Raw genomic sequence first — 16,712 nt, 5'->3', positions numbered from 1 at the left:
CTCCACAGCTGCAGAAACCCTCATCCACGCCTTCATCACCTTCCGTCTGGACTACTGCAACAGCCTCCTCTATGGCTCACCCTCAAAAATCATCAGTAAACTTCAATACATTCAAAACTCCGCTGCCCGTCTACTCACCCACTCCCCGATCCGTGGACATATCACCCCCGTCCTTTACAAACTCCACTGGCTCCCCATCCCCCAGAGAATCCAGTATAAAATCCTCCTCATGACCTACAAAGCCCTCCATAACCTGGCCCCATCCTACCTGACTGACCTCCTCCACAGGCACACTCCCACCTGCACCCTCCGCTCTGCTGCTGCCAATCTCCTGTCCCCCCCCATCCGGACCAAACTCAGATCCTGGGGGGACAGGGCTTTCTCCATCGCTGCTCCCACCCTATGGAACTCACTACCCCAAACCGTCAGAGACTCCTCCTCACTCACCACATTCAAAACATCACTGAAGTCTCACCTGTTCAGCACTGCCTTCAACCACTGACCGTCACCTCACCTTCTGTCTCCTTTTTCTGTTCGTTTACTTACTTATTTATCTATTTATTCACTTCTCTATGTTCTAGTAATCCCTGTAAAGCGTCTTTGAGTGTTTGAAAAGCGCTATATAAATGTAATGCATTATTATTATTAATACTCCAAATGCCTTTGAAGATTGTAATTTTGGGTCCCATATTTGAGGAAGGAGTTGCCGGCATCGAAGAGGGTCCAGAGGAGGTTTACGAGAATGATCCCAGGAATGAGTGGGTTAACATAAGATGAGCGTTTGAAGGCGCTGGATAACAGCTTATCACTGTACCTCAATACATGTTACAATAAACTCAACTAAATTACTAAACCAATAAGTCACCTTGGAATATAGCCAAGTCTGGCAGACAATTTGCACTTAGAAATCACAAAGAAATACCAAGTAATGTAAATATCCAGATTGCTGACAGTGTTTTTTTTACAATCATGGGTGTCAACAAAAATATTCAACAAAAGAACTGCTCAAGTTCATCAAATATTTTTATGGACTGAATATGGCAGATCAAGACTTGGTTATACCTTCTGGAAGAAGGTGCATTCAACAATGTATCATTCACAGCAACATTATAAACAGCCACATTGATTCAGATTTGAAGAATGCCATGTGTGTTCATTGACCCCGGAACAGTCCTGACCTCAGATGCTGGGTCTGTGTAGTTTGCATGTTCTACATGTGACTGCGTTGGTTTCCTCCGGGTGCTCCGGTTTCCTCCCACATCCCAACGATGTGCAGGTTTGTAGGCGAATTGGCCTCTGTAAATTGTTCCTAGTGTGTAGGGTGAGGATGTGAAAATGGAATAGCATAGAACTAGTGTGAACAGGTGATCGATGCTCAGCATGGGCTGAAGAGCCTGTTTCCACATAGTATCTCTAAACTAAACATGTGCAATGCCTGCCTCAATTTCCAGAGATAATTATACATTATAAATCAATTTGCAGAACAGCGTCAGATACTGTTTTACAATTTAACATTTTTAATTTGGAGTGACATTTTGCTGGCAGAAGGTGATAAAAAAAAACATGAAGGCAATAACTGCCGGAAATAAGTAGAAGAGCAACTATAATCTCACTGAACGGCCTGCTCCTATAACATCAAAACCATCTATTTAGTTGTATGAGCTTAATTATAAAACAAGTGCTAACTTGACAAATTTGAGAGGTTGTAGCTGGGAACCCAAATGACAGGTATAAGAAGAAATTTGGTATATTTATTACATGAATGGTAATTAAATAGCAATTGAAAAAAACCTAGTATCAGCAGGAGCTTCCACATTTAACATGCTCATTTATTCTAAAGCCTACCAGATAGCCAAGCATTAGAATGCAAATCAAAAAAAAATTAAATGGAAGAATTAATGGTCATGTATGTTTTAATTGTCATATTCACTGATAAAGGAACAATGAAATCCTTACTTCCTGCTGCTTAACAGGCCAGAAGCATAATAACACAATGCTAAATATATAATAATCAAAAATAAAATTAATTAATAACCGTAATACTGAATAACCGTAACAGTGCAAAAACCAAAGTCTGTTGTGCAACCAAAGACATAGTCCATAAAAAAAATCTAAGGTAGAAACCAGAGCATAAACCCATGCAGTCACAGGGAGAATGTACAAACTCTGTACAGACAGCACCCATAGTCAGGATGTAGTGTTCAAAATCCTGATAATTGCTGGTAATAAGCTGATCTTGAATTTATTGACATGCACTGAATCTCCTCAATTTTCTAAGGACGTAGAGGTTGCTTTGCGATTGCAATGATGTAGTCGAACCAGGACAGATCTTCAGAGAAACAATTAAATTGCAGATGCTAGAATCTTGAGCTAAACACAGTCTGGAGGAACTCATCGGGTCAGGCAGCATCTGTAGAGGTCATGGGCAGGTGAGGTTTCGGGACACGAACATCACCTAACTATTCCCTCCACATGAGTTCCTCCTGATTTTCAGAGATATGCATGCCGATGAAGTTAAAGCTGTTGACACTCTCCACCACAGATCCATCGATGAAGGCAGCTGTGGATCCCCCAGCTTGCGCCACCTGAAGTCAACAATCAACTCCTTAGTCTTGCTAAGATCAACAGCAAGACTGTTGTTCCCGCTCCATTCATTCAGATTTTCAATCTCCCTCCTGTACTTTGACAATGCTATTTGTTATTCATCCAGGTGGTATTGTCAGCAAATTTAAAGATGGTGCTGGTACTGTGTCTGGTCGCACAATCATGGATACAGAGATCAAGAGTTAGATTTAGCTCTTAGGGCTAAAGGAATCAAGGGATATGGGGAAAAAGCAAGAACAGGGTACTGATTTTAGATGATTGGCCATGATCATGTTAAATGGCGGTGCTGGCTCGAAGGGCCTAATGGCCTACTCCTGCACCTACTTTTCTATGTTTCTATATTAGAGAAGGGGATTGAGCACACAGACGAGGTGCCCTGTGTTGATGGTTATCGAGATCCAGTTCTCTGAGTTTTATGAGGGGCAAATGATTTTAAAAATGGTCATCCATGGATCATGATTTTAACTTTAGCTGCTTGCTTTTTAGTCAAGGAATAGTCAAAATGCCAGTATGATTAAAACAAAACAAGTAGTGAGGCTAAAAAGCAAAACAAAAACTGCAGATGCCAGAAATCAAAAATAGAAACTGAAAAATATTGGAAATACACAGATTAGGCAGCATCTGTGAAGACACGGACACTGATTTTAAAATAAATTGGTAAACCAATGCTACATTACAGTGTGCTGCTTAGAATTTCGCCTCTTACTCCAGGAGTGGTCTTGACACTTCCTACAGGATGTAAAGGTCAGAATTTCAATTACCTTTTAAATGTACTCCAAAGCATTTTATGTACATAAATTCAAGTCTTCTAGGGCCTTCTATGATTCCAGATTTTCATCACCTCTATTCCACACTTTTTGGTTAGAAACGAGGGCGGCATTGTGGTAGAGTTGCTACCTTACAATGGCAGAGACCCATATAGGTTCTGTCTGTACAGAGTTTGTACATTCTCCCTGTGACTGCATGGGTTTACTCTGGGTGCTCTGGTTTCCACCCACATTCCAAAGATGTGCAGGTTTGTAGGTTAATTGGCTTCCGCAAATTGTCCCTAGTGTGTAGGATAGAATTAGTATACTGGGAAATCGCTGGTTGGCATGGACTCAGTGGGCCGAAGGGTTTGTTTCCACGCTGTGTCGTTCAACTAAGCTTAATTCCAAGAACGAAAGAAAAAATGAAGAGTCGGCAAAATGAGACAATGAGCATGTTTTAAATTGTAAGGATGAGGTACGGGCAGGATGAATAAAGGGAATGTCCATAACAGGGTGGAGACCAGGAGAGACTGTGATGTAACTGTGACAGTGCCAGCTGAAGCAGGGAGGTGAAGGCTTGTCGTTGACACATAATCCGCCTGAAAGTGATGCAATAGCAGATGAATAAGGCAGTGGAGAGGGAGTAATAAAAACATTAGTAAGGCGATAGACAAAATACAGGATCTAGAAAATTCAAATAAAGGAGAATGCTGCACATGCAATTCAGGTAGCATCTATGGAAAGTAAAAAGCTTCACAGATTGATCCAGTTTCATTGGAGCTGGCCAATTGTCTGACATTCTGAAAAGCACTGATCTGTGCCAGTTAGACCAGTCTCTCTAAGTAGTTCCACCCTTCCATTAACTGTGCAACAATCCTTCAATATCCATTGATGCAAGTTGATTCCTACAGTTGCCTTGACTATTCTTCTTCAGATTATACTTCATCCAGCCCCACTTCTCTAAATCAGTGATATAAAGGAATAGTTACATTCTAACAATGTCACCTTTCATAGCTTTCTACAACCAACAACTGTTCTAGTCATAGAACCATACAGCACAGAAACAGGCCCCTTCCACCTGCTGCATTTGGCCGAAATGCCCCTAAACATTTCATATCTACATGTCTTTTAAATGTTGTCATTGTAACTGCCTCAAATATGGCTGCCAGTTTCATACACCCACCATCCTCTGTGTGAAAAAGTTGCCCCTCAGGTTCCTATTAAATCTTTCCCTCTCACCTCAAACCTATGTCCTTTGGTACTTGATTCCCCTACTCTGGGTTAAAGACTTTGTGCATTCACCCTATCTATTTCCTATTCCCATTTACCCTATCTATTCTGGGACCTGGAGGCTAGTATTTAAGGACAGGTTGAGAAATTGAGGGCAAAAAGGAGTTGATCCCTGGAGTGGAGTAGCCATGATCGTTTTGAGCGACTAAGTGACCTACTCCTGCTCATGTATTCTTGTGTTCTTAGAATTAAATGTTAGGTCTTACACTTTAACCAAGTACGGTAGAACAGTGTTGATGAAAATCTGGATCTGATGAAGGCCCAAAATAGATTTTGGAATTCATGTAAATTAATCATAAAAAATGCTTTGATATTGACATTGTAAAAACAAAAATTGTATTTAAAAAGGTTACTGAATTTCTCACATATATAATTATAGGGAAGAAAGTATACAGCAAAGACCTGGCTCGACCACACATGGAGTACAAAAAGAAATTCTAAACTACACACATTTTTTAACTGAATAGTACCCAAACAGAAAGATCCCAGGATACAGAGAGATTATATTCCTTGGAATGTTTAAAATTAGGTGTTAATCTGCTTGATGTTTGCAGCCCCTAAGGGAGAATAGATTGTATGGGGACAGAGTAACCTTTGACATTGCTCAGGAATCTGCTATTAGGGAATTATGGTCTTAAAATTAGAGGAGGGGAAAATGAGAAATTGTTTCAAGCATCAGGCTGCAAAGTTTTGGAATACTCTACCTTGAAGCATTGGGTATGCTATAGTAATAGATTTTTGGATGTTAAGTAGGATGTACAGAACAGATGGAAAACAGTTAAGGCCTTGACCTTAAAGATGACCAGAACAATGCCACTGTCAAATATCTTCCCTCTCCCATTCATTTTAGCATTCCAAAGGTACCGCTGTTTTGCAATTTACCTTTCTCCTATCACCCCATTACCTGCTCTTATCTTCCTTTGGAATCATCCAATACAATGAACAGGCCTTTTCATGAAAGGAAGAAAGTATTTTCATTTTTAACTAAAGAAGGAAACAACATGATACTATTTTTAAAAATGCCAACACTGACATTTCAGACCAGGCCAGTATTTCATGTGTACACCTACAAGGGTTTACAACAGGAAATTGCATTTTTCTCCATAATAAATGATGATTAATTTACCCTTTCTGCTTGTTTACTATATTTAGACATGAATCCATAGAGATAACATTTAAAACTATGTTGGGGATAACTGAAAAGTTTTTTAAAAACTTGCCATGCTAGAAATCAGAAATAAAAAGGACTTTTTTTTAGAAAACACTGGGGATACTCAGTAGGCTAAGCAGCAGGCCTCAACCAGAATTGGGATTGTGGAAAGAACATAGGGAAACTCTTCCCCTCAGAGGTGATTGTGCGCTCAACTGCGCCTGCTCTATTTCTTATATTTCTTCTCTCCTCCCAGCCAGGGAAATGTTTCCCTGATCTTTAACTTACTGCCTTCTGTAACTTGCTCAACCTTGAATAAAATCCCTTTAATATAAACATTGTCCATTCCCATCCACTCCTCTGTCAGCATTCCCAAGCAACTGAAAATGGAAGATGTAATAGCCCCTTTTATGCCATCCGTTCGTATCATTCAGGAGACCAAATAGATTGTCTATCTGAAGGAGCAATTCACTTGCCCTTCTTCCAGTCGAGTGTATTTTATGCGTTGTTCAGCTTCACTCATTCAATAGATGTTACCTGATCTAATGAGTATTTCCAACAATCTATTATATTTCAGAATTCCAGCAACTGCTATGTTCTGCATCTCAGCATACTTTCTTTGTTCTGTCCAGAGCTCTCATTCATCTACATTTACTTAGACTTCCAGGCAGACTTGCTCCTTCTCTGAGACAGCATGGAAAGCAATTAATCACCTTGACAAGGATGGTCTCTACACCATCACTGAACATTCCCTGATCTCTTTGCCTCCAATTCTCCAATAAAGCACACTTGATTTCCTACTTTGTGGTTCCGATGAAGAGTCACTGATTCAGTGGCATTCTTTGTGCTTCTCTCCTCACTGATACTTTCTGGCCTGTTGAGTATTCCCAACACTTTCAGATTTTTAGATCACGCCAGGAACAATCACGATAGATGAGGGGAAAAAAAATCACAGATTAAATGGAAGATCTTAAGGTATGGAGAAAAAAGAAATGTTGTGGAAAGAAATCAGTGTTTTTAATTTTGACAGGTGTAGGCATAGAAGGCAGTAGCGCAGCGATTAAAATCCTAAGATGAGCAAAAGATCAGAATTGGAAAACAGAGAGAGTTTTGAAATTGAAATGTATATAAATCAGGAGCCAATTTATCTAACAAGCATAGATGTGACTTGCTGTAAATTTGCATACAGACAACAGAGATGTACATGATTTTCAATTTATAAACGGTCAAAGAGAGGAGGCTGACAATTTGAACTCTAGGTAAAACTTAGAGGTAGCAATTGACATGAGTTTTAGCAGTAGGCAAATTCAGGTGGGGTGGTTAAATAATATAATGAAAGTAGAAAGAAATGTCGTCTTGCTGATGTGGCAAAAATGTGTTCAGAATGCATCTTGGGGTCAAATACAGCCACAAGGTTGCAAAACAATCTTTTTTCAGCACCAGTACGTTGTCAGAGAGCAAAATTGAGTTGGTAAATAGTATCACTCCAAAGACGTACAGGTATGTAGGTTAATTGACTGGGTAATATGTAAAAATTGTCCTTAGTGTGTGTAGGATAGTGTTAATGTGCAGGGATCGCTGGGTGGTGTGAACTCGGTGGTCCGAAGGGCCTGTTTCCGCGCTGTATCTCTAAATCTAAAATCTAAATCTAAAATCATTTTTTGAGAAATTTATTCCACATTTCTAGATGGCAATAGATTGACACTAAGCTTGCTGTTCTTTGTACCTAAATGACAACCTCTTCAGCAAAGTGAGACAATTTCATATGTATTATAGTCGAACAGGTTCGTACCTTGGTCTGCATGCTAATTATATCCATGTTATGTATATTCCAGGCAATTAGTTTGTATTTGTGATGGGTTTGCACATTTAAATCAATGATCACAGAATTAGAAAGCATAAATGAACTGAATAATGAAGCTCATTTCCACTGAGTATGGGAGTTAAAATAGCAATAAATACCTTGGGTGATTGCTGTTGGTGAACAGACTGAATAGAAAGCAAAGTAAATAGAAATGCCAAATGTAAAATTGTTTGTAACATTCTGCATAGAAATTAGAGCAGAAAAAACTTTTCTGCATTATATGTTGCTTTCATGATCACAATTCCTGATCTTAAAAGATGTTCTCTTTGGAGTTCTGTATAATTCATTCCTATTCATATATATATTTTTATCTGAACACTCATTAAATGTGTACATTCTTTTAACAACCTAGACCCCTTGATATTTGCACGCAGGAAAATTAGATCTTTACGATGCCATCTCTCTTAACATTATCTCATTCAGTTATTCCATGATTGTACTTTATATTTGTTTTGCACTTCAGAACACGTGACAATAAAGTATCAATCAATCTTTCAGATTGTACTACAATCATAGGCCTTCAGTGTATTTATTAGAACATAGAACAGTACAGCACAGAAACAGGCCCTTCAGCCCAAGTTTGATGTATTGTTGTATTTATCACTATTGTTTGTACAGTATTCTGTTTACTCTGTGACAATAAAAAAAATCAGATTCAGATTAGTTTAAGTTGATGACAATGCATAATGAATGACATGTCCAACGATCCCAAATGAGAATTGATATTGCATCTTAACAAAGTGTGAGAGTACAAGGAAAAATAACAAGTTGACTACCTGATAGTACTGTTAGCTTGGCACTTGTTGTTATTTCCCCATTACTATGTGTTGCTGTACATTCATAAATCGCTTCATCACGTGGCGCCCTTAACGGCTGAATTCGTAGCACTGAACCAGTGCCATCATCAAATTCTATAACCTGAAAATCAATTGCAGAATATATAATTAAATGCTGAAAGGGTTAAGAAAGAGAATCTTAAAGATTTTTGTTCTTTAAAGATGAAGCATACAAGAATTAGATAAAAGGAAACAATTATCAAATCGATTGCTAAATAAGCATTCCCCAGTTTGCATAAGAACCCCATTCCTGAGAATTATCTGTAAGCTGATTTCTCTCCATTTTCTATAGTAAACCACATTGTATCGCTCCATATACACCGATCAGCTAAAACATTATGACCACTGACAGGCGAAGTGAATAACATTGATTATCTTGTTACAATGGCACCTGTCAAGGGGTGGGATATATTAGGCAGCAAGTGAACAGTCAGTTCTTGAAGTTGATGCGTTGGATGCAGGAGAAATAGGCAGGAGTAAAGACCTGAGCGACTTTGACAAGGGCCAAATTGTTATGGCCAGTCGACTGGGTCAGAGCATCTCTGAAACGGCAAGGCTTGTGGGGTGCTCCCGGTCAGCAGTAGTGTGTACCTACCGACATTGTTCCGAGGAGGGACAAACCACAAACCGGCGACAGGGTGTGGGGCGCCCAAGGCTCATTGATGCGCGAGGGCAACGAAGGCTATCCCGTCTGGTCTAAGACGACCGAAGGTCTACTGTGGCACAAGTCACAGAAAATTTTAATGGTGGTCACGGGAGGAATGTGTCACAATACACAGTGCATCGCATCCTGCTGCGTATGGGGCTGCACAAGGAGGACCAACAGCTTATTAGGCAGGTGGTCATAATGTTTTGGCTCATCAGGTCATAATGTTTCGGGTGATCGGTGTGCACTTTCTATAGTTCTTCAAATAATAATCACCATAACATCACCCATAATGAAACTAATGGAATATATACAGGTCCACCACCGATTTTCCGACACCCTTGGATCCAGAGCCTTTCTGGATTATCCACATTGCTGAATCAACAGAGGTCACAGCCTCCAAGACGAGTCCAATGGAACGGTCCGCCTATGCAGCCGTGGAGCTGAGATATTGGCCCGTAATGTCCGCCTCAAAAGTCTACTAAGGGAATGGATCTGCTGACTGTGGCTAAGCCGGAGTTGCAGAGCCTCAACCCGCAGGGAGCAAATTTGAACCGCCAATCGGCCGCGGAAGTCGGCTATGGGAGCAGATCTGCCGGCTCCGGCCGGGCTGCAGTTTCGGAGCCCCGGCCGCAGGAAGCAGATTCGATCCTCCGATCGGTGTGGAAATTCTGATAAGGTCGGAAATCGGCTGCCTCTCCCGATCAAGGTGCCTTGTTTTTCGGGAGATTTCCGGTGCGGTTTTCAAATGCACTCTCGTAATTTTGGCCGAATAAACGAGGCGCCGAACCACCAGTTGCCAGAAAATCGGTGGTGGACCAGTACTGCATCCAATCATTGATGAACACCATGGTACATTATATTACTAGCTTAAAATATGTTTTAAAAACGTACAGGCGAATTTGCCCTTGTATTTGAATTTGTGAGTTTTTACCTCAAAGCGTTGAGAACTGACTTTCTTCCCTTTCTTCATCCAGGTGATACGTGGTTTAGGCTCTCCCACAGCCTGGCACACAAATGAAGCCACTCCTCCAGATATTCCAATTTGATCCACTGGGATTCGGGTAAAAGTTAGCAAAGCTGCAAAATGTCATGATAGTGCAGTTTAGACCAATGACCAAAAGTTCACTTCAATTTGAGCACAAATATAACTGCAATTGAATTGTGCACAATTAGAATTATGAATAACATATTTCGGGTAGGACGAAAATCTTCAAAACACCATAATAAAACATAATTTATAAAGGTTTGGCAAAAAGCTTTCCCTATAAGTGTTGGTGGTACTACCCTTGCTGAGTCAGAGTGGGCGCAAGGATCAAGTTCAATACAGTCATCGTGCTAAACCCTATTGTATAATGACCTGGTTTCATAAAGTCATAAGGAATAGGAGTAGAATTAGGTAATTTGGCCCATCAAGTCTACTCTATCTCTCCGAACCACATTCTCCTGCCTTCTCCCCATGCTCTGATGCCTGTACTAATCAAGAATCTATCTATCTCTGCCTTAAAAATATCAACTGACGGCCTTCACAGCCTTCAGTGGCAAAGAATTCCATAAGTTAATCACCCTCTGACTAAAGACATTTCTCCGCATCTCCTTCCCAAAGGAACGTCCTTTAATTCTGAGGCTGACCTCTAGTCCTGGACTCTCCCACTAATGGAAACATCCTCTCCACATCCACTCTATCCAAGCCTTTCACTATTCTAGTCTATTCTAGTCTACACTATTCTGTTTCAGTCAAAAGATCAGTAAAAATCAAATGTTACAGGTCAAGCACATCCAGTTTCTTGAACTTTGTCATGAACTACTAAAACGCAGCCACTAACTTAATAAAACACTACAAATTATATTCTAAAAATCAAAATACATTAAATACATATATTCTTGTTTTTTTAGATTTACCATTCCCATGGCACTTTCAACAGCTCTTTACACCAGCTTCTACTTCTGTTATTGCATAAATATGGCATAAATCTAGCGGGTTATCATTTCAGAGGTAAAATGTAACATGTTTGATGATTGCATTGAAATTTGTGTTGGACCGATTTCCGGTGACAAGTTTACCAGATACCAATTGAATCGTTTAATATTTTCATGAACAAAGAAAAATATACTTCTACTTAAATATTTTATTGGAACCTCTGCTCCAAAATTGACTCATTAAATTGCAATTTGCACTACATCTTATCTTTACTGTCAGGCCTCTCCTGTTGTTTCAGTTCTTCCATTGTTGCACACCACAAAGTTGTAGGTTCTGCATCAAACACATAATCTACAACCAAAATTATTGTCAATCATGCTCCTTTTCCAAGTTCTAACTTTTGAATGAGACAATAAGTCAGTTTTATTTATTCCCTCAGAAGAACTCTTTAAAGGTTTGATGGTACTAATCCAAAGAGAGTAACTTTGGAACTGATTAACCCTTCAAATGGGGCTTTGGGATATATTTCATGGTCTTGAAAAACATTTTCAGATATCTTTCAGCCTGGAGATGTTTTCTAAATCCTCAAGATTGATGTGTACAAAAGCATCTCCATCTGAAAAAGAATGCTGTTTCGGAAAACGGCCACCTTCCACAATGATTCATTTCAACTCATTTGAATTTTTTTCCACCTCCATGGTATTTACACTTGCAGGTTTGCCTAATTGACATGTACAAACTAGTTTGGGTTGGCCCTGCATACATTAACATCTCCAGAAGGCCCATCCCTCCCTGGTAGCTTTTCAAAGCCTGCCATAACAATCTAACTTTTCTCTGACTCATCGTCAAAACACATGGATATACCACAGATCTTCTCACCTCATGCTTAATTTATATGGAGCCCTTGCACAGTAGGTCATAAGGTCAAAGGGCGTGATGCGCGGAAACGTTCAAACGTTCTGGAGAACATGCAAGGATCCAGCACACACTCGTAACACACGCAACACGTACATCCCGCTGAGTTACTCCAGCATTTTGTCTAACTTCGATTTAAACCAGCATCTGCACTTCTTTCCAACACATTTTGTCCGTTCCACTGCAAAATCTCCTCAAGGTATGTCTACTTTGAAGAAGCTCTCCTCCTCTCTCCGACGAGAGTTCAGCAACATCCTATCTCTGCTCCCCCTCTGTGATTCCGCTATATTATTTTGTCAGGCCAAACCCTTGGCCATCCTTTTCTCCTTAACTTCATCCAGCCTGGCTACACTCCCTGTCTCCATTGTCTTCCAATTCCAGCATTTAAGTGAGCTGATTTAAATCCTGGTATCCATAACCTTAAAGGCTTTGCAGGAATATCTTATGAAATCTACCCAGAGCCACTGCAATTGGTCTCCTGTGTACCAAAGCAAGAAAAAGGAACTGTAAAATATAAATAAACTCTTTTTCATTAAGACACAAAGTGCTGGAGTAACTCAGCAGGTCAGGCAGCAACCCGGGAGAACATGGACTGGTGATGTTTTGAGCTGGGACCCTTCTTCGGATCAGTCTGAAGAAGGATTCCAACCCGAAACGTCGTCTATCCACGTTCTTCAGGGATGCTACCTGACCTGCTGAATTATTCTGGCATACGTATCTTTCTCTGGTATAAACTAGCATCTGCAGTTCCTTGTTATTACAAGCCCCAATGAACAGTGATTTGTGAGTTCTGCAGCTGGTATCTGGCTTATCATCTGTCATCAAAAGAGCATCTTAAACTTAAATATCATCTGCACCATAGAACGATGTCCCAAAGAACGCTACGACAAGTGGCACAAAATAACACAAATTAGTCCACCCAATCAAAGAGTAAGGGTAGAGAGAATGTAGGAAATAGGTTGCTGGGGGTAATGGAGAAAATACCAGAGCTCAGAACCAGAGCAGAGAGAACCATTTTCCATAAGTCATTTCCAGAAAGGTAGAAACAAAATAGAAAAATTGAATAAAAAAAGGTCTGCTTCACAAGGAGAGAAATATTGAGGAATATATCCTGTCTATTTTCAGCTATGAGATGAATTATTTACTTTGATACGGAGAATTAAAACAAAAACAGATTTATTTAGAAAAATGTTAACATTCTGCTACATAACACTGTAAAGAGTTACAAGAGTGCTGATGCATAAAACATAGAAAATTAAAATGCTGTATGTCAAATGGTGTTTTGACCTTCATTTCCAAAAGGAAAAAGAAGAAAAACAGAATTTGAAACAAAAAATAAAGAATAGTGAGAACACTCAGCAAGCAGTCAAGTAGCATTTCATAGAATCATAGAGGAATATAGCACTAAACAGGCCATTTGGCTCATCATATCCTGCCGATCACCAACAACCTAGCTACATTAATCTCATCTACAGTACTTCATTTATAAGCTTTTATGCCTTGGCAATTCAAAAGTTCATCCAGCCCTGTCTAATGTCTTTCTGACAATGACCAACATTTTATCCACCATGGGGGGTCAGGTCTGCAGGAAAATCTCTCCCATTTTCATTAGTTCTTGCTACCTCTAATTGCAGAAACTTGTCTTCTACAAGAATGAGGAAGTGTTGTGGATTATACTGGGGTGGTGAGATTGACATGGTTCAACAGACAGCGTATGCATGGTGTGGTATTTCGCGTGAGGTTTGCAGCTGTACTAGGTTTATTGAGATGAAGTTAAGCAGCCTGATGTGATTAAGCACTGTAATTATGTGGTGCCATTCATAAAGATTTTTGGTTGGTACTGAGGTGTTGCAAGTTTAGTGGCGATTTTGGCTTCAATCTCTCTGGCAGAATCCTGGCAATAAACTGCGACAATTCAACAGCTGCTGGTACTGAAGATGGTCCCGCTGTACTGGCAGCCATAGTAAGTGCTTGCCTCCAGTACACTGCTTGTCCTCCAGAAGGCGTTGCGTGGCAACATTACGGGTCAGGGGTCGTGACCTCGCCTGCCATGCAAGGGCCCTATTGCCTCTGTTAGTCCGTCCTTCATTACACGTTATACGCTTCCAATGCTAACACTTTGCTACAACCAATTGATGTCTAGTTACAGCTGCCAACCATTTCAACAGTCAATTGCAGCCTGTCAACCTGTTGTATTTCTTTCCAAAGTCAATGCAAGCAACAGTGTATCACAGAACAGGTATCAGTGGAATGGATGGCAATCGTCTTCCTAAGATGCGTCTTCCTAAGATACAGTTGCTGCTTATTGTTGAAGCTAATGATTATTTGTTATAAAAAGTTTTTTGAAATTTAATGCATGTACTCGAAAGAATCAACTGCATTGCAGCAACAATTTGTACAGTGAAGGTTTTTGGTCTACCACTACTTAAGCCTGCCCTCCCTATTGTCATATGTTGAAAGACTGGAGCGACTAGGCTTGTATACAATGGAATTTAGAAGGATGAGAGGAGATCTTATTGAAACGTATAAGATTATTAAGGGGTTGGACACGTTAGAGGCAGGAAACATGTTCCCAATGTTGGGGGAGTCCAGAACAGGGGGCCACAGTTTAAGAATAAGGGGTAGGCCATTTAGAACTGAGATGAGGAAAAACTTTTTCAGTCAGAGAGTTGTGAATCTGTGGAGTTCTCTGCCTCAGAAGGCAGTGGAGGCCAATTCTCTGAATGCATTCAAGAGAGAGCTAGATAGAGCTCTTAAGGATAGCGGAGTCAGGGGGTATGGGCAGAAGGCAGGAACGGGGTACTGATTGAGAATGATCAGCCATGATCACATTGAATGGACGTGCTGGCTCGAAGGGCCGAATGGCCTCCTCCTGCACCTATTGTCTATTGTCATAAATCCATTTTTGTAAGAAATAAAATTTAACATCAGCATTCCCTATTTGATGAAATCCTCCACCTTTTGGGAGCTATTTCCTCTGCCTGAAATCAGCCAGTAACATTCAGGATCAAATGTGTACTTTTAATGGTTCTTCATTAAGTTTCATTATTCTCGGAGTTTTAACAGAGACCAGGGATCAAATCAAGATCCTGACCTGGAAATTATCAAGAAAACAAAAATGATGGAAATCAACATCTCTTCCTGTCATGAAGAATGGCACCACCATTTAAATACAGGAGAGGAAAGATTCCTGGCCATTCCATGCAGAATATGCTCTAAGTTCTGAACAAGGTCTTTAATCTCAAGCATCAGCAGCATTGCTTCACTTTCCATGGGTGTTGCATGGACCACTGAGTGTTTCCAACATTTCTATTTCTATTTCAGGTTTTCAGCATCTGCAGCCTTGCCACATATACACCCATTTGCTATTTCTCTTAGAGGTATTTCTCTGCCAGGACTAATGCCGTGCAACGATTTTCTAAATCTAGAGTTACAGTGAAAGCCATCTGCATCTTTTTAGATTTTACTTGACGATAGAATGCACAACAGTGAATAAATCTTCTCTTAATTAAGGAGGGAAATGCAAATCAGGGTAGAGTACAAGTATTATTTGAGGCCAGCAATCATAAAACTGCTCATTTTAAAGTTGAAATCAGGTTAAAGTGAATCAGCACAATTAAGCTACCAGGAAATTAGAGTTTTGTAAAGCTACCTATTGAAGCTTTCCAATGCTGTACAAATAATGAATCAGGATACACAAGAGACGGGAATTGATGCTGTAGCCTGGAGTGTAAACAAACTGCTGGTAGAACGGAGCAGGTTGAGCTGTATCCCTGGGGGCAAAGGGATAGTCGACATTTCGGGTCAAGACTCTGCAATTAGGACTGAGAGTGTAAAGGTGATAGCCAGTGTAAAGGAGTGAGAGGAAAGAAGCAACAGAAGAGGCAGAGGGACCTTGGTTTTACAAATTTTATGCAAAATCAGATGATAAACATTGTGTGGGCAGGAAGTGCAGATGCTGGTTAACACCGAAGACAGGCACAAAATGCTGGAGTAACTCAGCAGGACAGGCAGCATCTCTGGATCTCCCACCCATTCCTTCTATCCGGAGATGCTGCCTGTTCCGCTATTACTCCAGCATTTTGTGTCTATCTCAGATGATAAACTTAAACGCATGCACTACCCTCTTCAAGATATTTAGTTAACATAGAAACATAGAAAATAGGTGCAGGAGTTGGCCATTCGGCCCTTCGAGCCAGCACCTCCATTCAATATGATCATGGCTGATCATCCAAAATCAGTACCCCGTTCCGGCTTTATCCCCATATCCCTTGATTCCCTTAGCCTGAAGAGCTAAATCTAACTCTCTTGAAAACATCTATTGAATTGGCCTCCACTGCCTTCTGTGGCAGAGAATTCCACAGATTCACAATCTCTGGGTGAAGTTTTTCCTCATCTCAGTCCTAAATGGCCTACCCAGTATTCTTAAACTATGACCCCTGGTTTTGGACTCCCCCAACACCCTATCCAATCCTCTAAGAATTTTATATGTTTCTATAAGATCCCCTCTCATCCTTTTAAATTCCAGCGAATATAGGCCCAGGAATTAACCTGGTGAACTTACGCTGCACTCCCTCGATAGCAATAATGTCCTTCCTCAAATTAGTAGACCAAAATTGCACACAATACTCCAGGTGTGGTCTCACCAGGGCCCTGTACAACTGCAGTAGGACCTACTTGCTCCTAAACTCAAATCCTCTCGCAATGAAGGCCAACATGCCATTAGCTTTCTTCACT

The 16,712-nt window shown here is 40.4% G+C and overlaps 1 protein-coding gene across 21 annotated transcripts in view; it reads right to left on the bottom strand.

The window, feature by feature from the left end:
- The window catches only part of ptprfa (protein tyrosine phosphatase receptor type Fa), a 312,377-nt gene that overhangs the window by 180,842 nt on the left and 114,823 nt on the right, over positions 1-16,712 (bottom strand). For all 21 annotated transcript variants that reach the window (XM_078408325.1, XM_078408329.1, XM_078408326.1 and 18 more), the window contains exons 3-4: positions 10,074-10,219; positions 8,434-8,575 (exon numbers count right to left, since the gene is read on the bottom strand). In XM_078408325.1, the coding sequence (XP_078264451.1) occupies positions 8,434-8,575; positions 10,074-10,219 (288 nt within the window). The remainder of the gene's footprint in view (positions 1-8,433; positions 8,576-10,073; positions 10,220-16,712) is intronic.

Source organism: Rhinoraja longicauda, chromosome 11 (genome assembly GCF_053455715.1).
Source record: "Rhinoraja longicauda isolate Sanriku21f chromosome 11, sRhiLon1.1, whole genome shotgun sequence".
Lineage (NCBI taxonomy): Eukaryota > Metazoa > Chordata > Chondrichthyes > Rajiformes > Arhynchobatidae > Rhinoraja > Rhinoraja longicauda.
The sequence above is the reverse complement of the archived record's forward strand: the minus strand, read 5'-3'. Positions and strand labels throughout refer to the sequence as shown.